At 40.2% G+C, this 15118-nt stretch overlaps 1 protein-coding gene across 14 annotated transcripts in view; it reads right to left on the reverse strand.

Annotated features, from left to right (window-relative positions):
- Positions 1-15118, reverse strand: part of LOC118079302 (protocadherin gamma-C5) — a 269776-nt gene that overhangs the window by 147578 nt on the left and 107080 nt on the right. Inside the window, exon 1 of one of the 14 annotated variants that reach the window (XM_060278103.1) lies at positions 9841-15102. The exons of 12 other annotated variants lie outside the window; for them this stretch is intronic. In XM_060278103.1, coding sequence (XP_060134086.1) covers positions 9841-12261 — 2421 coding nt within the window. In that variant the 5' untranslated portion in view covers positions 12262-15102. One more of the 14 variants, XM_035103366.2, reaches the window with a different exon arrangement.

The raw sequence follows: 15118 nt of genomic DNA on the forward strand, positions 1-15118 counted from the left end.
GGTAGACACTGTGATGATCTTGTCTGAAAGGTCATGAAATATGTTTTCCTGATATTTTCTGGTACTTTAGTAAGCATTTTTTTCTGTTAAGATTTAAATAACATGGAATCCAGCTAGAAACACGTGTATATATGCATGCAAACATGTGATCATAAATCTTTTCTCTGCTAGAATTTAAACCAACTCTCATAAAAATTATAGATCTCTTAAATTATGGGAATAAAATAATGATAAAATATGCTTCCAAAATATTTATTTTTAAAATGTTTATCCCTACCCATGCCCCCAAATTTGCTCAGGGCAATTTCTCAAGAAATATAAGGATAAGGTAACAGGAAGGGTTGTGCCCATAACATACACATGAGACCATTCATATACACATTTACTCAAGGCCGAATACATGTTACATTAAAATAGCATGTGTGGAAATGAGCCCATAGCTGCCAAGTTCTTCCCCTTTTTTAAGGGAAATTCCATTATGCCGAATAGGCTTCCTCGCGAGAAAAGGGAAAACTTGGCAGCTATGCATGAGCCTCACTTGGCAGCCTGACTTGGATCAGTGCCATGATGCAGGAGGTACCTAATTAGGCCCTCATTTTCCCCCTAACATGTTGCTTTGGGCAATCAGACTGAGGTTGTGGCACAGAGAAAAAACATTAAACCTGCCCATTCTCATGTTGTGGCCCTGATCAAAATTAGAAGACCTTCACGACTGCTTCTACAAAGAAGAAAAGGATCGCTAAATGCAGAGCTCCCATGTAACAAGTAGTTTATCTCTCAGAAGATCCACTGCTTTCAAGTATAGGGTGTGTGTGTGTGTGGAGAGAGAGGAGAGAGAGAGAGAGAGAGAGAGAGAGAGAGAGAGAGAAATCCTGAATCCCAAGAATATTTTGTTTTTCCTCCAATGAGCTTACATGGCCCCCCCACCCCTCTTTCTCTTCACAACAGAGATGATGTTGGTTAGGTTGATAGGACAGTGACGGGCTCAAGTTCACCCAGTGAGCTTCATAGCGGAGTGAGGATTTTAACCTGTCTCTCCCCAATCCTTTCACCTCCAAACTTTCAGAATTTTGTGGGATGGATTCAATTAAACTGGACTGAATTACTTTGCTGCCATTGCACTAATCTGTTTGTAAAAAATGGGACTTTTTGTGGTTAGGCAAGTGCTAGGGAAATGCACCTGAAAGAGGGAGGTGAATGAATGATTCATGGGAAGGTGTATAAATGCTGCAGAAACAAATCAGGATCCACGCTCATTGTCACAGAACCTCGCTGCAAACAAATCAGAACAAGTGTGCAATAAAGATATAGTCTAACTTCCCCAGTAAGCTTTGTGCAAGCAGATCAGGATGACTTCTCAATAAACAGGTTGTCTCAAGGGGCCCCTAGTCCAACAGTCAAACCGCTACACCACAAGAACTTTATTTCTATAAGCACTACATTTCTAGAAGCTTCATCTGACATCAAGCATGTCTGTAGGACATGTGATTCTGTCAAGTGTTTTTTTTTGGGGGGGGGGGGACATTTTTATCTTATACTGTGTTGTGATGCGAAGTATTACATGAATTGTATTATCCGATTCTGATTTTGTCACCTAAAACTACATCAAGTATTCTCAAATTCTCTGCTTCTCCCAAATCTTTATCATCTCTTTCTTTCTAAACTGGTCTGAATTTTTTTAAAAAGAATCATAAAAGTGTAGAGTTATAGCAAATGATTTGAAATGAGTGACCAAAATGATTAAACAATATGGAGAAAATTACCACCACCCTATCTTTGAAACAAGTTATAGCAAAAAAGATATGCAGAATGTTTGGAATATGCATCCACCCTCATCTAGCAACAAAGTATCCACACACAGATAACTGGATCTGAACCTGAATGCCCATCCTAGTTTGTCAGTGCTAAGTTAGTTTTTGCCTCTTTCTTCACATGATCATTTTGTTTGGGTAGGAAGTTATTTGGTTAATGTGTGGAATCTCCAAATATTAGATTCCTCTATCCAAAATATTAAATGGCACAGCCCAACATCACAGACGGGTGCTGATTGTTTCAATTCTAAGTTGAGGATTGGGAATTTGGGCAGGTGGTGGCAAGCTATAAGAACAAATGAAAACTGAAGAGATGGCTAATTATATGACTATTAGGTGTATAAATAATTCTTTTAGTATTCACTGCAATTAAAGGTGAAAGAATATTGCAGTATCAAACGGCAGACATTGTAAAACATCCCAATTTTCATTGCACACAAGGAGTGCTATGAAACGGTATCATAAGATGTGAACTAAGTGGATGGTCTCCAAAATTATTTATCACTTCCTCTTCCTTCCTCCTTCTCCACTTACAGACTGTGACATATATGCACATTTATCTGCCTTGTTAAGTATCTATATAGATGGCAATCAGTAAATAAGTAACTGCCGAGCACGTCTATAACTACAGTAGGATTAGTCGGAATCAATATAGATAAAATGATTGCTTCATTAAAGTTGAAGCAACTAGAAAAACAAGGACTATTTAGCATCTGTTATAAAAGAAATTATATTTCTTTTCCTCAGCCTCTACATCATTATGAATCTATTGGAAGATACATCCACTATATACAATATTGTTCTTCATATACAGACACAGTTTAAAAGTAGTGCAGGAGATAATGTGAATAATATCTAGAATGGAAACTCACCTTGTTTGCATTATCCATCTCAGAATTAAAATGGTTTTCTCTGCTGCCTGTAAAAGGTGGAACAGTTTTGTCATCACAAATAACATTGTCTGCAATCTGAACGTTAGGTGCCAGGAATGCAAACTCATTTTTCCTGGTCTCTGAGGATAGACAGAGCTGGTAAGTGTAAGGTAATGTCCCTTCTTCAAAATTCGGTGGGAATACGGTACCAGGCTTTGAAAAAGGAGTAGGACCAAAGCACTGAAGGAACTGAGGACTGCTTGATGTGCGAAGCTTCGTAACAACTGCCAGAGTCACCGTAAGGAGAAATAAGAATGAAATCAAAGCTAAAGTCAATACTAAATAAAACTGTAGGTCAGATTGATTATGTGAATCATTACTTTCACTGCTCACTTCTGGGAGCGCCTCTTGGAAGTTCTCAGCAAACACCAGGTTGAGACTCACGGTAGCGGATAATGGTGGCTGCCCATTATCCTTGACTAAGACGACGAGCTTCTGCTTCACAGCATCTCTTTCCAGAAAAGTTCGTGAAGTCCTGATCTCCCCAGTGTGGGACCCAATTCTGAACAATGCTGGCTCCGTAGCCTGAAGCAGGTGGTAAGAGAGCCAGGCATTGTGCCCAGAGTCAGCATCTACTGCCACCACCTTGGTCACCAGATAATCTTCTTCCGCTGAACGAGGCACCATCTCAAACAAGGATGAACCCTTGACTTCCTGTGAAGGGTAGAGGATTTGAGGATTGTTATCATTCTGGTCCACAATGAACACTTTCACTGTGGTGTTTCTGCTGAGTGGTGGCGAGCCACCATCTTGTGCTTTCACTTGGAACTGAAACTCCCTGGTTTGCTCATAGTCAAAGGAGCGTTGGGCATAGATCATGCCATTTTCTGAGTTAATGGAGATATAAGAGGACAGGGGCAGGTTCTCCATATTACTATTGAGCAGAGAATAAGTGATTTGCGAGTTGTACTCTAGATCTGCATCTGCAGCCTTTACACGGAAAATGGAAGTTCCAGCTGGATTGTTCTCTGACAAATAGGTGACATAGGAAGATTTTTCGAAAGCTGGGGGGTTATCATTGATATCTGAAATCTGCAGGGAGATGGTTCTGTGAGTGGAAAGAGGGGGGTTGCCTTTGTCTGTGGCTGTGATTGTGATATTGTATTCTGGAGTGCTTTCTCTGTCCAAGGGCGCATCTGTAACCAACTTATAGAAGTTATTGGATGTAGCAATTATTCTAAATTGCCAATGACTTTGTAAATGACAAGTAATGTTCCCATTGTCTCCAGAATCTTTATCGTTTACATTGATAAGGGCTACAAGGGTTCCTATTGCAGAATCTTCAGGAATTGGGCTGGATAAGGAAGCCAGGATCACTTCTGGGGCATTGTCATTCTCATCTAATAGCTTTATTTCAACATTGCAATGAGTCACTAATCCACCTCCATCTCTTGCTTCTACTGTCATTGCATATTTCTCTGCTTCTTCGAAGTCCAACAAATCCTTAACTGTAATTGTCCCATTTTGGGGATTTAGGAAGAAATTTTTGCGAGCGTTTTCAGGGATGTTGCTAAAACTATATATGATATGGCCATTTGAGCCTTCATCTCTATCTGTGGCTTTCACTTGTATTACTGAAGATCCTTTGGGGGTATTCTCTTTAAGACAGACCTTGTACACTTCTTGTGTGAAGATTGGCGGATTATCATTTGCATCAATGACATTGATCCATATTGTGGCAGTCCCAGTTTTGGCAGGTTTCCCTCCATCCAGAGCCATAAGAATTAAATGGAAACTGCTTTCACTTTCTCGATCCAACTGTTTATTCAGTACTAATTCTGCATATTTCTTCCCATCTTCTCTCTCTATAGCTTCCACTATGAAATACTGATTGGGCATAAGGTGGTAATTCTGGAGAGAATTTATTCCAACATCTGGATCTTCAGCAAACCCAAGCACAAATCGGGCTCCTGGCAAAGTGAATTCACTTGTCTCTAGTTTGATATTCTCATTGACAAAATGTGGTGCATTATCATTGATATCCTGGATCTGTACAGTAACATGAAAAATATTCATAGGATTTTCAATCATCACTTCAAAACTAATGAGACAATATGCATTGCTTCCACATATTCCTTCTCTGTCTATCCTGTCATTTACATATAGATTTCCATTTTCTATACTGATTGTGAAATATTGCCTTTTACCCAGAGAAAGGATATGCAGATTGCGATTTGCTATTTCTCCAGCATTCAGCTCCAAATCTTTGGCAAGATTTCCTACAATGGAGCCTTTTTCCATTTCCTCAGCGATAGAATACTGAACGTGCTCTGAGGCAGTCTGGCACAACAAGGACAATAACAAGAGGAGTGGTACTTGCCTTTTTACCGACCCATTTTTCTCTTTGTGCCTGTTGTCCATCTGATTTGGTGAGACATTTGCTTTATTCTTTTCTTGCATATTTTCATTAGATGGAGATTCTCAAGTTCCCATCAGGACCCACAAATCCACAAAAAGGAAGTATAAAAGCAGTCACTGTCTCTTTCTATATGTTGCAGTGGGTTTTATTTCCTCAGCAAAAGTGTTTTAATGTCCCTGCGTTCTACTATCTCCCGGTTCTGCAGTCTGTGGCTGAACAACAGCACTGCAGGAAGCATTGCTTAGCAGATTCCATGCAGCACCATGAGAACTACATTAGCCAACAGCGACACTCTGAGTCTGAGATGGAGAACTTCATGTGCTGCTTTCCCCCCTTCCTTGGATGTAGAATACAAGAGCAATCTATTTTCAAAAGCATTATGAGAAGGTTTTCTTGCTTTGTAACTACATCTGTGTGACTGTGTGTTTTGCTTTTACAGTAGCAGGAAATGGAAATACATTTCAAGTGCTTTAGAGATGCAACAACCTCCCCTATCCCACAAATTTTCCATCTTCCCTCTGTACTTCCACAGATAAGTGACGGAAGGGATTGTTAGCACTCAACAACATTTTGTAGCCAATGAATGCAACTTCTGTGTCCAGCTCTCCTCTGTAAAACAATACATTTAATAAAATTCAGTGATATTACTATTTTTAATAAAAAGGTGAGCAACTAACAGAGCAATCCTATGGAGGTTGGACAGGCAGCATGGGTGGCAGAGATAATTGTGGAAGAGGAACCAAGTTATGAATTGAGCATAAGATATGAGGTGGCTTTTTTACTTTCCCCATATTTTTTCCTTGTAAAAAAAAGAAGAAGGTTCCATAGGGAAGGGAAATAACTCCAGGGCTGGTGTAGTGCCCCACTCATTCCATCATTGAGCAGGTCTGGGAAACAAGGGAATCTAAAGCCTCCCTGGAGCACCCCCTTCTTGCCTTTTCCACCCATAGAGCACTGCCTGTAATACAGCCATGGCAATGGAGCTTTCTGTCACTGGTCAAGGAAGGACCTCTGCAGTGGAGCTTCCTCTCTATGTTAGATAACCTTCTCGGCTCAGAGTTTTCCTTACAAAAACTCCTGACTCTTGCTACTTATTGCCAACTCTTATCCAAACGCTTGCACAAACACTTGTGAAACCGCACTGGTGGTGATTTTTCTAATTCATTTTACGCATGCCACTTACAGGGTACAAAATACAGAGAGAGGAATAAAACAGAGACCCTTAAAAGAGTTAACTTCGTCATCATTTGTCACTAAAATGCTGGCCTGGGTTTAAGGTGAATACATAATGGCATGCATGAGTGCTAAATAACAGTTTGGCCTAAGTTTGAACTGTTTGTCAAAGTATCCTCAAATACTGTTGTGACATAGAATCGTAGAGTTGGAAGGGACTCTGAGGATCATCTAGTCCAATCCCCTGCAGTGCAGGAATATGCAGCTGTCCCATACAGGAATAGAACCTACAACCTTGGCATTATCAGCATCATACTCTAACCAACTGAGCTATCCAGACTGCCAATATTGCAATACTATTAACATTTATATTCTAGCTGCACAGTTCTAGGATCATAGCTGAAATAGTTATGCATCTTCATTTAAAAGACTGAAAGCAGCAGAAAGACCTCAGCACCGGATCATAACCATTGCCACCTGATCCATGGGGTTGAGTGTGCCATGAGAATTGGACTCTAGTTGGAGTCACAGTCTGAGACCTCTACATATACAAAACATGTTTTTGCATGAGCTTTGGAGACCTACCCTGCCTGCCCATCTCATTCATCAGTCACTCTATCCTTGCAGGTTGCTCTTCCTGGCCCAGGCAAACTGACTGTCAGTAAGCATCCTGAGTGTCTGTGCCAGATGGTGTTTGCAGTGTTGAATGCTCTAGAAAAGACCCTCCTTTAACCACACCGTGCATCTTGTCACTTGACATGCCCATAGTGCTGTTCTGATACAGATGTGGTCCCCAGAGACAGGATAATATTGCTCCTGGCATCCATACCTGGAGCCCAAGGCCTGTAAAGATCCATGGATGCCTCTATGTCCTACCTTCAGTTTGTACAAACAGAGAGCTGGATCACTCCAGAAATGAACAGCTCAGTACAATGTTGAAACTTACATATGTGTGATTACAGAAATGATAAAATTATATGAATATACAAAATGATGGGTACAGAATTTTGTTATTATTCACATTTTAGGGCACTTATTTTCCAGGCTCCAGAAACTATGCATGGATACATATTCGTGGAATCAAAAGTTTGATAGAGTAACATGGTAATTAAGCACATGTAAAAATGTGTTTATTACTATTAATCTTTAATTATTCCATTCCCCACCCATTGTGCACTTCAGACAACTTGCTCCTTGGAGGAAGAGATTCGTCTATTCTTTGCTTATTTATCTACTTGATTTATATACTACTCTTCAAGCCGCAGGTTTACAATCAGATCAAATAAAATAAAATACAATCAATATATAAAATCCATAGACTAGCACAAAGCTTTAAATGGAAAACACAGCAACTCATAACAATTTAACTAAGTGGCAATTTCCTAATAGCAACTGTTGTGATGTGGGGTTCGTGATTTCAGCTCTCTTGACATAATATGCTGGAGAAAGTTCTCTAGTAACACTTCTTTATTACAGCAAACAAGACTAAGCTATGAGGAGAGGAAAGCTACATTTATAGGGACGGGGGACTAGCTACATTTTGGAGGGAACAATATCAGGTAATCACAGTGCTGCCTTTTGGAGGAAACCAGTAAGACAGAGGATCCAAATACAGCAGCTTAAATGAACCAATAGTAGCTGTACCTTCTGGAACCAAAAGGCAGTTACTTTACCCTAATGCAAATACAGACAATAGTAATACAGATATAAAATCCTTTGACTCAATACACAACAGCAACAGCAAACTAAACATTTATTTTCCAATCAAGTCTCTCCTTCTCCAAACATCTCCTGAAAAAGGTTTGCCTTAACTAGCTACCTAAAATTATATAGATATGGGACTAGATGCACCTTAGAAGGGAGGGAGTTTCATGTGAGGAGCCACCACTGACGATGCCCTCCCCTGGGCCTTGCACCATCCTGTTTAGAGACCACCAACAGGGCCTCATGTGCTAAAGCATGGGCAGATTGGTATGGAAGAAAGTGGTTTTGCAGATATTGGGCACCTCTGTAGAGTACCATGTACCCTGATGGTGTATCAACAACAATTCTATGCAGATCACATGCTTCGTCAAAGCACTCTCATCTATGCATTGGTCTCAAGGTGGCATCACATGATAAAGGAAGCAGCAAGAGAGGAACTGCGATTTATTTCATCCTTCATTTGTCCTTTCTAATCTAATGCACCAAGGGAGTGACTTATGAATGTCTTCTGAATGCATGAGCTCTAAAGGCATCTAATTCTGAAACACATCCAACTAACCATGAAATTTAAGAATGTTTGCAAATTGTTTGCAAATAGTATGACACAAGACATCAGTTTTGCCAATGAGTGCCGGAGGATATCTGCAAAAAGTCTTTAAGCATAAAAATATAGATAAGCAAAAGGTTTACAACCTATGGGAGTTTCGAGCATGCATCTGAGAATGCACGCATTGTAGCTTTCTTTGACTAGAAGGGAATATTAACATGTTGAATTGTATTGCAACCTGGACCGTTCCATTTTAACACCTATAGTCAGAACATTCATTCAAATGCCATTTCATGTGTCCTTTTGGTAGTTTTAACATTATTAACAACATGATCCAAATGAATGTTTACCTGGAGCTTACCCCGGGGACTTACTCCTTGGAGAGTATGTACAGAATTGGAGCCTTGGGGTGCTTTCAGATGGAGGTTTAATATTACAAATGGGTCACCGATAACATTTTTTTAAAAAAATCATTGGATTGTCCGTGGCAACAGTTAACTGTGGCCTGGTGCTGGGAGTGTTGGCTATACCCTCACCACTGTATAGCCAGCAAGGTTACCAACAGCCTTATTATTGGGATTCTCAGCAGCCTGCTGAAAAAAGCAGTTGGAAACCTTTACCATAGCAAGGAAGGAACACAAAACAGCAAGCAGACACAGCAAAGAGAAAGATAAATAATACTGGTATGTTATCTAAATAGGTGTGAGTGACATAACTTCTCAGTTCTGGAAAGCAGGGAGGATGGAGAGAGAGAAAGTAGAGGAGGCTTAATATATAAAAAGGCTGGAAAGGGGAAACAGATCACTATTTAAGCTTGAAAGTTTTAGAAAGGAGAAGAGTCATGGACTTTCTACAGAAAGTAATAAAGAACTCTAAATCAGAGACTCAAATATGGAGTTCCGAAGAAACTTGAAAATCACCCATCACCACTTTAAGGGGGGAAATGCAATACATGAGTCTTTCTCATATTAAAAAGAACTTGCCAAACTACAGAATTTCATAACTACTTCAGACACATTACACTTTACTAACAAAAAAAGGTAAAGGCTAGTGAAAAGTTGAAAGCCACAAAGTAAGTGGTAAGTTATCATAACATAAAATAGTCAGCATGACATAACACAATGTTAGGTGTGCCGATTTTTCTGAAAAGTATTCACAATTGCTGACAGGTGAGACTTGAGTCACAGATATGTCAGACTGAAATTTCAGTATTTGGATGCAAGAAGGCTCACTTACCCCAGAGGGGCCCATATATGCATAAATATGCACAATACAGTAAAAAAGTTTGAGTTGTGCAATGAAAATAATTTTTACCTTGTCAACATTCTCCATCTCAGGATGTAAATTGTTTCCTTCATTGCCTGTAAAAGGCACAGCAGGTTTCTCACTGCCAATAATATGGTCTACCATCTGAACATTGGGTGTCAGGAAGGCAAACTCATTCTTCCTGGTCTCAGAAGACAGACACAGCTGGTAGGAATAGGGCAAAGTCCCATCTTCAAAGTTGGGTGGGAAGATGGCCCCATTCTTGGAATGGGGAACAGGACCAAAGCACTGTAGGAACCTGGGATGCCCTGATTGATGGAGCTTCATGGTAACGGCCAGAATGACAGTCAAGAGGAACAAGAAGGAGATCACAGCTAAGGCCAGCACCAAGTAGAACTGCAGGTCAGACTGATACTCCGAGCTGCTGGGCTGGCTCTTCATTTCCGGAAGGGCCTCCTGAAAGTTCTCAGCAAACACCAGGTTCAGAGTAATGGTGGCCGAGAGAGATGGCTGCCCGTTATCCTTCACCATGATGACCAGTCTCTGTTTCACAGCGTCTCTCTCCACAAAGGCCCTGGCGGTCCTGATCTCTCCAGTATGAGACCCAACCGTGAAGAGTGCTGGCTCAGTAGCCTGAGTCAGGTGGTAGGAGAGCCAGGCGTTGTGTCCAGAATCTGCATCCACAGCCACCACCTTGGTGACCAGATAATCTGCCTCGGCCGAACGAGGCACCATCTCAAACAAGGCTGAGCCCTTGGCTTCTTGGGAGGGGGACAGGATACGAGGGCTGTTATCATTCCGATCAAGAACAAACACCCTGACGGTCACATTGCTGCTGAGAGGGGGAGAACCCCCATCTTGGGCCTTCACTTGCAGCTGGAACTCTCTGAATTGTTCATAGTCAAAGGATCTCTGGGCATAGATTGTGCCAGTCTCTGAATTAATGGAGATATAGGAGGAGATGGGAAGCTCCTCAATGTTGCTGTTGAGGATGGAGTATGTGATCCGTGAGTTCTGATCCATATCAGGATCAGAGGCTTTGATGGTGAAAATGGAGGCACCTGAAAGATTGTTTTCTGGCACGTAGATGCTGTAGGATGGTTTCTGAAAAGTAGGGGCATTATCATTGATATCCGAAATCTGTAGTGAGATTGTTTTGTGTGTGGAAAGAGGCGGAGTTCCTCTATCAGTGGCTGTGATTGTAATATTATATGCTTGAGCTATTTCTCTGTCCAGGAGACTGTCTGTCTGGAGCTTGAAGTAATTGTTAGATGAGGGAACAATCTTGAAGGGCTGATCGTTTTTCAAATAACAACTAAGCTTTCCATTCTCACCAGTGTCTTTGTCTTTGACATTGATCAGAGCAATTAAGGTTCCAGACACAGAATCTTCTGGGACTGGACTAAACAAGGAAACCAGAGTTACCTCTGGGAAATTGTCATTCTCATCAATAACCTGTATTTCTACTTTACAGTGTGTTACTAATCCACCTCCATCTTTTGCCGCAACTGTCATAGTATATTCTCTGGTTTCCTCATAGTCTAGTGGGCTCATAAGAGTGATTGTTCCATTACCATAATCCAGGTTGAATTTCTGTTGAGCACTTTTTTGAATGTTGCTGAAATGGTAACTGATTTTGGCATTTGTACCTTCATCTTTATCAGAGGCTAAAATCTGGAGCACAAGGGAGCCAACAGGAACATTTTCCTTCAGACTGACCTTGTAAACCTCTTGGGTGAAGATAGGTGGGTTGTCATTGGCATCTGTGACATTAATCCATATTTGGGCAGTTCCAGTCTTCCTAGGTTCACCCCCATCCAAGGCTGTGAGGATCAAGTGAATAGTCTGTTCACTTTCCCGATCTAGTGGTTTCTGAAGCACTAAGTCTGCAAATTTATTTCCATCCTGACTCTCTTTAACATCCAAGCTGAAATATGGATTGGGGCTGAGTTGGTAATTCTGAAGAGAATTTGTCCCAATGTCAGGATCTCCAGCTTCTCCAATGAGAAATCGTGTTCCTGGCACAGTGAATTCACTTGTCTCCAAGTTGATTTTTCCATTGAAAAACTGTGGTGCATTATCATTAATGTCCTGGATTGCTATAGTTATGTGGAAAATACTCAAGGGGCTTTCAATCACCACCTCAAAATTAATAAAGCAAAGCGGATTTTTGCCACATATTCCCTCACGGTCTATCCTGTCATTTACATAGAGGTTTCCATTCTCTGCATTCATAGTGAAATGTTTCATTTCATCCACAGAGACAGCATGCATGTTGCGTTTCCCTAGTTCTTTGGCATTTAGTCCCAAATCCTTGGCAATATTCCCCACAACTGAACCCTTAGCCATTTCCTCAGGAATTGAATAATGAATCTGCTCTGAAGCAGCCCAGCAGGAGGGCAAGAATATTAAGAGAAGCTGTACTTGCCTTGTGAGTGCCCTGCCATTCTTCTTGTGTCCTCTCTCCATTTGGCTCTGTGAAAAATCAGCTGTTTCCTTTTTTTTAAGAACCAGGTCAAAATTTCACCAGTATGCACTAAGTCCCCATAAAAAAGAATAAACTGTGTTTCTCTTTAATTTGTAAAAATCATTTTTGTATTTTCTTTATGTCAGCAGCAATGCCTTCTCTCTGTTCCCTGATCTGCACAGCACTAAAGAAGTAAGCTCACTGTAGAGAAGATCAGTGGATTTCCATCACTGTATGGCTACTAGATTGGCCAACAGCGGCACTGTGAGGTTCAGCAAGAGAACTGCAGGGGATATTTTCAACCTTTCAATTTAAGAGAAAATGCAACGTGGATGTATTTATAGTTTTATGCAATAGGAATAACATGCAACTTGAAGCTTACACAGGAGCTATTTCTATTGAATTTGGACTTGAGCTGAATATTTGGGAATCTTTGTTTTGGTTTTGGAATCAGTAACACTTCAAACCTTTCCATTTGCCTGGGTAAATGGCTTGCAATGTAACAAAGGATTCTTTTCTTGGAATCTTGGAAATAATATTACCAAAGTTACAATCCTGAGTGTCAGAATCTCAACAGTCTCAACATTGTCATCTCAGGTTATATATATATTTAATCTCCTGTTTCCACAATGAAAAATATTGGGGAGTTTACTATATTTCCATGATAATGTCAAAACATAAAAACAAATCCCCCCCCAACCACAGATCTCTTGCAGAACTTCCCCACTCCTTCCTTAGGAGAAAGGTTTGACGAGCGAGGGAGAAGAATTCTCCAAATGGACTCCAAAGATGTCCCATCCCAGCCAATGAAGGGAATCCCTGTGTAGCTGGCAGCACTTGTGCTCTCCCACTCTTTCTGAAGATATTACAGGCATGGTTGGTCCCTGTTGGGGCTATGTAGGAGCAATATTATTATTATTATTATTATTATTATTATTATTATTATTATTATTATTATTACCATATTTTTTTTATCTACTGCCAAGTTGGGAGTGGCAAGTTAACAATCTGGCCTTGTCAAGGTACTTAGGTCCTAACTAGGTGGTAGAACAGGCAGGTTCAGGGCAGAGTGCAGAGAGTAAGCTGGTGAACACACTGAGAAATCAAGGTAGTGAAAAGACGTTTCCCCAAACCATTCATTGACGGGTCACTGATTAAAGGAGATCTGGGACTGAGAGTATCTTGAGGCCTGGTTGCATGTGCTAGCCTGCTGGCTGGCCTGGAGGTGGGTGACACTAGCAACAAAATATTAATATATAAGGGCAATAAAAAGCCAAGAACACATATTATACTCTTGCTCTTCATGCCAAAGGGAGGCAGCAGGAGATGGTTTCTTAAAGTCTCATCTAAGTGGAAGAGAACTCCTCACTGGAGGTGCAGAAGGTAAGACAACTAGGTAGGGACGGAAGACACACATCAGTCACTAACAATGTTGTGGCTTTAGTTTATCCCAAATATGTGTCTTGCACCTTTATTCTGGGATCCACAGTTCCAAGAGAGGAGCCACGGCAAAAAGTATAAGACTCAAACTAATTTCAGGAAGAAATGAAGCCATTGCTTAGAAAAGAGAATAATTATACTGTTTTACCGCATTGAAGGTTTTTGGTTTCTTTCAGTTTCTGTAATCTATACTCAATATTTTATATGACAAACTTCCATGTATTCATCTATTTTGTTCACTTTCACTTTCATTTTGTTGTAATGTGTGGATACTCCATATAGGATGTGGACGTTATTGTCTGATGTCAGGAGCTATTAAGAACATTATGGACAGGTGAAACAGCAGTGGCTCTGCTTTTGCTATACTGTACTTCGCTATTTACCATAAGTACTATCATCATCATCATCATCATCAACAACAACAACATCAGTATTATTGTTATCTTAATGAACTGAGGGCTCTTTTTTGCATTTTTAGACTTTTACATTGTAAGCTGCTTTGAGGGCATAACCATAAATCATAAATAAAATAACCAGGCAGAGGCTTTTCAAAACAGCAAATAGTTTTGCACTATTGTGTTCTCTCTGGACATGGGATGTATATACCTTTGTGTTGGCAGCCCTACTTTACTTTTACATTGTTCTTAATTTAAATTATTCTTTCCTGTCCTTTCTAAATTGGTTTTGTCAATGGCTATCCAAATTAAGATACACTAGAATTCATATAGGGGCTGAAGTGTGAGCTGTGAGATTCCTAGTTCTTCAGTTACAAATTTACTAGGCAGCTTTAGAACTCTGACTTGCAGCCTCTGACAAAACTTGGGACCACACTTGACAGGCTTGCTCTTGCAGTTGAAAGGCAGATAAAAATGTTTAAATACATTTCAGACTACAGACTAAGATCATGTATGTGAACATGTTCATGTATGTGAACGTGTACACTCTGGAAATTACTGATACTATGGGAGAAATATATCAGATGTTTCCTCTTTGGCAACATCCAATTAACGATTTCATTCTAAGGCCCCGACATGTTCATAATTAAAGATTACCAAAGCCCCTTTCATTTTATTTCCCCCCAAAGAACCACAGGAAAGCACCTTGGTCTGATTTCCCCTGAAAAATGTCTCTTCCACAACACATTTTCGTAAACACACCAACACAGAAAACACAGATATTTTCCAGTAAAATGAAAAAAAACTATTAATATATAATCATTAAAAGAACCAATACCAACAGTTGATGAACCATTATTCAATCAGGTTGAACCAATAAGTTGGTTAAAGGCAGGTTGAAAAACAATAAATTAAAATATATTAGTTGTATAAAAAAAGACTATGGAATCAGCGATAAAGATTCTTAAAATTTTCTCAAAGCAGTAAGAATGTATAAAGTAGGTACTGCTCAAATTAAAACTCA

Source organism: Zootoca vivipara, chromosome 8, assembly GCF_963506605.1.
Source record: "Zootoca vivipara chromosome 8, rZooViv1.1, whole genome shotgun sequence".
Taxonomy (NCBI): domain Eukaryota; kingdom Metazoa; phylum Chordata; class Lepidosauria; order Squamata; family Lacertidae; genus Zootoca; species Zootoca vivipara.